This window comes from Camelus ferus, chromosome 31, assembly GCF_009834535.1.
Source record: "Camelus ferus isolate YT-003-E chromosome 31, BCGSAC_Cfer_1.0, whole genome shotgun sequence".
Taxonomy (NCBI): domain Eukaryota; kingdom Metazoa; phylum Chordata; class Mammalia; order Artiodactyla; family Camelidae; genus Camelus; species Camelus ferus.
The window spans coordinates 3,682,856-3,688,868 of NC_045726.1; the positions used below are offsets into that span (position 1 = coordinate 3,682,856).

The 6,013-nt window shown below is 45.7% G+C and overlaps 1 protein-coding gene across 1 annotated transcript; it reads left to right on the forward strand.

The window, feature by feature from the left end:
• The first annotated feature begins 4,755 nt into the window (after positions 1 to 4,755).
• On the forward strand, positions 4,756 to 5,708 carry LOC102523159 (vacuolar protein sorting-associated protein 26A-like). The gene has a single exon (XM_032470905.1). The coding sequence runs from the start codon at positions 5,053 to 5,055 to the stop codon at positions 5,617 to 5,619; it is 567 nt and encodes a 188-aa protein (XP_032326796.1). The 5' UTR covers positions 4,756 to 5,052; the 3' UTR covers positions 5,620 to 5,708.
• The last annotated feature ends 305 nt before the right edge of the window (positions 5,709 to 6,013 follow it).

The window sequence follows — 6,013 nt, forward strand, 5'->3', positions numbered from 1 at the left end:
AAGCGAGGCGCATTATGGAAGCATGCAGAACTTTCACTACTGATAACACTGGGGCTGGGACAGCACAGGTGCACGCCAGCTGTGCGCGGCGGGTGCCAGCCCCTTCTGCACAAAAGCTGCTCATTTCAGGCTGTCTTACTGGCTAGGCTGCAGCCACGGGGACACAAACAAAGGCATCTTATCAACCGAGACTCACGTTTTTTCAGTTTGAATTTGGCCATTGCATTTTAAAGTGGACGGAAGTATCAGCTATTCTCAGGAATGAACACCCCTCCCCCTTTACAGTCTATCTTCCATTCACGTATTCAAGTACCCCCTTGTAGAGGATGCTAAGTGCGTTAGAACTTAGACCCCTTCCCAACGAATGTACACGAAACGCAGGTCCCTGTGCAAGTCACTGTCACGCCGGGCGACGTCACACCGGGCGACAGCATTTCCACCAGATCTAAAGATAGTTTCCCCTTCCTTCCTGTAAGACAGTCAGACGTCAGCACCGCGGCATGCCGTGTGGTTGCCTCTGGGCTGTCTGCCGGTGCTCGCAAACTCACTTATCTGGCAGTGCGGCTCCTCCAGGGTCTCACGCTGCAGCTCTGAATTTCCTTCCTGCTGCTTTTTGCTTTGCTTGCTAAAAAAAAATCTGCCACCTCCTGGTGCTGGATCAGCAGGTTTCACGCCCGTTGTGGGTGAAACAAACACTCCTCCGATAAGTGAATACAGCCTTGCTCCAGACGTGGATTCCAGGGAAGAGAGATGTTGCCAGGTCTGCTGAGTCCACGCCAAGGAGAGGCTCCAGTCCACGGCAGACACGAAGCACAGAAAACTCATCTCAGTTTTTTGTTTTTTTTTTTTTACCAAATTCCCGACCTGATTCTTAAAAATTAAGTCTTCTTAATCTTCAAACTCCCTCCTTTTACCCACTTCACAACATATGAGTATCCTTATTATAGTCACAGAATGCTTACATATAAAATCATTGCTTCAGTTCCAGAGTGACTTTTGCACCCCTTGTCTGCCACCAGTCACAGAGCCACCACGAGAGACGAGGGCACGGGAACAGCCAGATGAAGGTGGTCCCGCAGCGCTGTGCATGTATCAGCCCGGGTTCTCAGAGACCAGAACCACGCTCCTCAGCAGCTGGGGTCCAGGGATGGGCTCACGTGACTATAGGTCATGACATCCCACGAGCCGCATCTGAGCTGCACAACCAGGGAAGCAGTGGGTAACTCAGTCCGGGTCTGAAGTCCCGATAACCAGGAACCAGCAACATCCGGGTGCAAGACAACATGCTGTCCCAGCCCAGCAGAGCAAATCCACCCTCCCCCACCCTTTGTCCGTGGCCCCCGACGGACTGGGTGATGCCCACCTGCGCCCGTGGAGGCTCACTCATCCACCCCCTGCAGTGCTAACCCATCCGGAACGCCCTCACGGCCACACTCAGAGGCCATGCTTTGCCAGCTGTCTGGGCCCCCCCATCACCCTGTCACCTTGTCGGGCCCCCTGTCGCCCCGTCACCTTGACACCTGAAATGAATCACCAGCATCACCTCTTTAGGTCTTTCCTAATTGAGGCTGTTCTTCAGAAGATGCAGAAGCTGAAACCCTTCAAGCCGATGGGAGACTAAGGGACAAACCGCCTCGTCGTGTTCTTGTAGCCTTGTGTCCCGGCCGCTCTCCAGCCTCCGCGGTACGGTCTGTGGCCGAGGGACAAAGACAGAGCCAGGGGAATAGCCAGCCTTGCTTCTGGATGACGTCTGAGTCTGTGCTGACCTGCGAGCCTTCTGCGGGCAAGCCCATCACGCCTCCAGCTTGAATGGCTCTTCCGGGAGGTTCACTGACAGCATGTCGGAGCCACGACCGTCCATCCACCTGAAACAGGACCAGCAACACGCTTAGCAGTTCACACTCGGTATGACCCTTTCAAAAAATTACTTCCCTCGCTTTTCTTCACAACTCCGTGAGAGGTAACGATCCTCCTTTACAGCTGGGGAAGTGTGAGCAGAAAGGTTTAAATGTGGGCACCTTGCTTAGTTTAACATTTATAATACGCAGCAAAACCAAAATGCATTTGACTGAATTATTCTGTACTTTTTTAAGAGATACTGTAACTGAAATTTAATTTCTGCATTTGTAATCCATAGCAGAGATTGCTATTTGCCCAGATTTCAGTCCCAAATTTTCCCTTTACTCACATACACGTACATGAGAGACAGAGACAGAAAGTCCTCTGTACTTTGTGTATCAGTAATAAATGCAGATCAAAAAGCTTCAAGAAAAATGTAAAACCTGATTGTAAGAGTTTGCTCAATGTGTATTCCGATATTTTTATTGCTAAATGCATATACAAAGAGCAAGAATAAACTTTTATCCTATCTTGGAGGGTTTCTGCATATAGAGTTTATTGTCAGGGAGTGGTAAACCACATTCAAATGGACTCCTAGGTTGCGTCACCTTGAACCTCCACCAAATTCAGCAAAGTGACCCCTGAGAACAGCTTTTCTCTGAGAGGGTCCACTCTTCTTTGTTGGCAGACAAACTTTAGGAACACTTTTTTCTTTATTGGTTCACATCGGGCTGCACTCTGCAGGCCTGCAAGCCCTGTATGTGCCCAACTTCAAGACCAACTGAGGAAAGAGCCCGGAGACGTCACATCAGAGGTTTAGTGGACGGGATCTTACACAGAAGGTCCTGGAGTGACACCCCCGTGTACAGTGGGCAGGACGTGGCCACAATCTTTTCTGCTGACCACTGGGAGAAGGAGGCTACCACTTACAAGGGGAGCTGGCTTCCCTGGCTCATCAGTTACCAGGGAAGCCAGCAGCAGGGCAGGGGGCAAGCACGTGGGCAGTTGTAGGTCAAGCCCTGTGACTAAGAGGACTGGCAGGTCACGTCAGAGAAGCAGCGTCTGGTCGAGCAGGGAGACCAGAGAGAGCAAGGGAACAGCCACCCCGACAGGCCTGACCGCACAGCTCGTCCTCCCTCCTCCAAACAATGACAGAAACGTCTCAGTGGTGCGTTTCAGAAACGTGAGAGATGCTCGCACTGATTCCAGTTCCTACAGCTGGCCGAGCTCTCGGTGTACGAGGCCGTGACTTTGAAGGAGTCCACCAGATTTAGACTCCCAGTCCTTAAATTCACGTGGCTTCCAGCTTGATGATGGAAACAGGGCTTAGAGAAGTCACCGTGGTGGTGGTGCCCCGTCCACCCCTAACACCCAGTCCCTTCCTCCCTCTTCCTGGGCCCCTACCCTCCTCCCCTGTCCCCAGAACTGCCTTCTGGAGAAGCACTCTGGAGAGGGGGATGCTCACTTGTGATGCTCTCAGCAGGGTCCTTGTGCCAGGCCCTGTCCTCCAGACCAGGGCGCTCTAGTCCACAGATCCAGGGGCCCCGTGGAGACTTCACAGAGGGGTCTCAGTCTGTGACCCCCTGATGTTGTGTGTGGCATTATATTTGGAATGAACTACTGAAGTCATCGTTACATGTTTAGATGGAAAATACAGACAGGGACATGTCATGTGTTTTGCATAATACAAAACAGACAAGAGCTCCCAAGTAATTTCCCAGGTGATACAAAGACATAAAAATCTCCCCTGTGCTTTCAGACAGTCAATAGTTACAGGCAAAGTCTGATTTCTAAAACATACAAATGGGCTCTATTAAACTTAAAAGCTTCTGCACAGCTAAGGATACCATCAACAAAATGAAAGGACAACCTACAGAATGGGAGAAAATATTTGTAAACGATGCGACTGACAAGGGACTAATTTCCAAAATATGCAAGCAGCTCATACACATTAATATCAAGAAAAAACCAGGCAACCCAATAAAAAATGGGCAAAAGACCTAAACAGATATCTCTCCAAAGAAGACATGCAGGTGGCCAACAGGCACGTGAAAAGATGCTCAACATCACTAATTTTCAGAGAAATGCAGATCAAAACTACACTGAGGTATCACCTCACACCAGTCAGAATGGCCATCATTAAAAAGTCCACAAATGATAAACGCTGGAGAGGCTGTGGAGAAAAAGGAACCCTCTTGCACTGCTGGTGCGAGTGTAAATTAGTGCAGCCACTGTGGAGGACAGTATGGAGGTTCCTTAAAAAACTAAAAATAGACGTACCATGTGATCCAGCAATCCTACTCCTGGGCATATACCTGGAGAAAAATATAATTCAAAAAGACACGTGCACCCCAGTGTTCACAGCAGCACTATTTACAATAGCCAAGACATGGAAACAACCTAAATGCCCATCGACAGATGACTGGATAAAGAAGCTGCGGTATGTTTATACAATGGAATACTATTCAGCCATAAAAAAGAAAAATAATGTCATTTGCAGCAACATGGATGGACCTAGAGATTGTCATTCTAAGGGAATTAAGTCAGAAAGAGAAAGAAAAATGCCATATGATATCACTCATATGTGGAATCTAAAAGAAAAAAACACAAATGAACTACTTATTATTTGTAACTTAGATGACTGATTTCTTGAATATGTGTAAGCACACGTGCTTGTCCTTTATGATTGGATTACCACATTCTGTTGATTCTTATTTTGTGGCTGGCTTTATTCCTTAGATAACTATGTTAAGTTTAAAAAGCTAAAGCTCTAATCTGTTCTTAGAAACAATGAACAGTATGTATATGTAAATTTTAAAAAATTACAGTACTGAAGTAGGGGGGACGCGGTGGTGGCGGCAGCGGCAGCGCTGACAATGAGATTTCTTGGAGGCTTTTTTGGTCCCATTTGTGAGATCAATGTTGTCCTTATTGATGGGGAAACCAGGAAAATGGCGGAAGTGAAAACTGAAGATGGCAAAGTAGAAAAAAGCTATCTTTTCTATGATGGAGAATCTGTTTCAGGAAAGGTAAACCTAGCCTTTAATTAAGCAACCTGGAAAGAGGCTAGAGCACCAAGGAATTAGAATTGAATTTGTAGGTCGAATTGAACTTTTCAATGACAAGAGTAATACTCATGAGTTCGTAAGCCTAGTGAAAGAACTAGCCTTACCTGGAGAACTGACTCAAAGCAGAAGTTATGACTTTGAATCTATGCAAGTTGAAAAGCCATATGAATCTTTCATCGGTGCCAATGTCCACTTAAGGTATTTTCTTAAAGTGACAATAGTGAGAAGACTGACAGACTTGGTAAAAGAGTATGATCTTATTGTTCACCAGCTTGCTACCTATCCTGATGTTAACAACTCTGTTAAGATGGAAGTGGGCATTGAAGATTGTCTACATATAGAATTTGAATATAATACATCAAAGTATCATTTAAAGGATGTGATTGTTGGAAAAATTTACTTCTTATTAGTAAGAATAAAAATCCAACATATGGAGTTACAACTGATTAAAAAAGAGATCACGGGAATTGGACCCAGTACCACAACAGAAATCGAAACAATCGCTGAATATGAAATAATGGATGGTGCACCAGTAGAAGGTGAATTAATTTCAATAGGACTGTTTTTAGCGGGATATGACCCAACTCCAACAATGAGAGATGTGAACAAAAAATTTTCAGTAAGGTACTTTTTGAATCTAGTCCTTGTTGATGAGGAAGACAGAAGGTACTTCAAGCAGCAGGAGATCATTTTATGGAGAAAAGGCTCCTAAAAAACTGAGAAAACAGAGAACAAACTTCCACCAGCGATTTGAATCGCCAGAATCACAGGCATCTCCTGAGCAGCCTGAAATGTGAACTGAATAGGAGAAAAAAAGGAAAAAAACCCAAAAAACTTATATCCGTTGAGATTTAAGTTTGGCAGGTTAAAGATGGTTGCAGCAAGCGGCGGGGTTGGGGGAGGCCAAAAGTCCATTTATAATAGTCTTCCTTTATCTTACAGTGCTGAATTTATTTTATCATATAACTAAATGTTCTTCATGTATATACATTAAAAAAAAGTGCTTTCTTTAAAACACTGGAACTTTCTTAAACTGCCAGGTTTTTTTGTTTTGTTTTGTTTTGTTTTACTGCACACTGATTGGATGACAAGCACTCAGATACGCA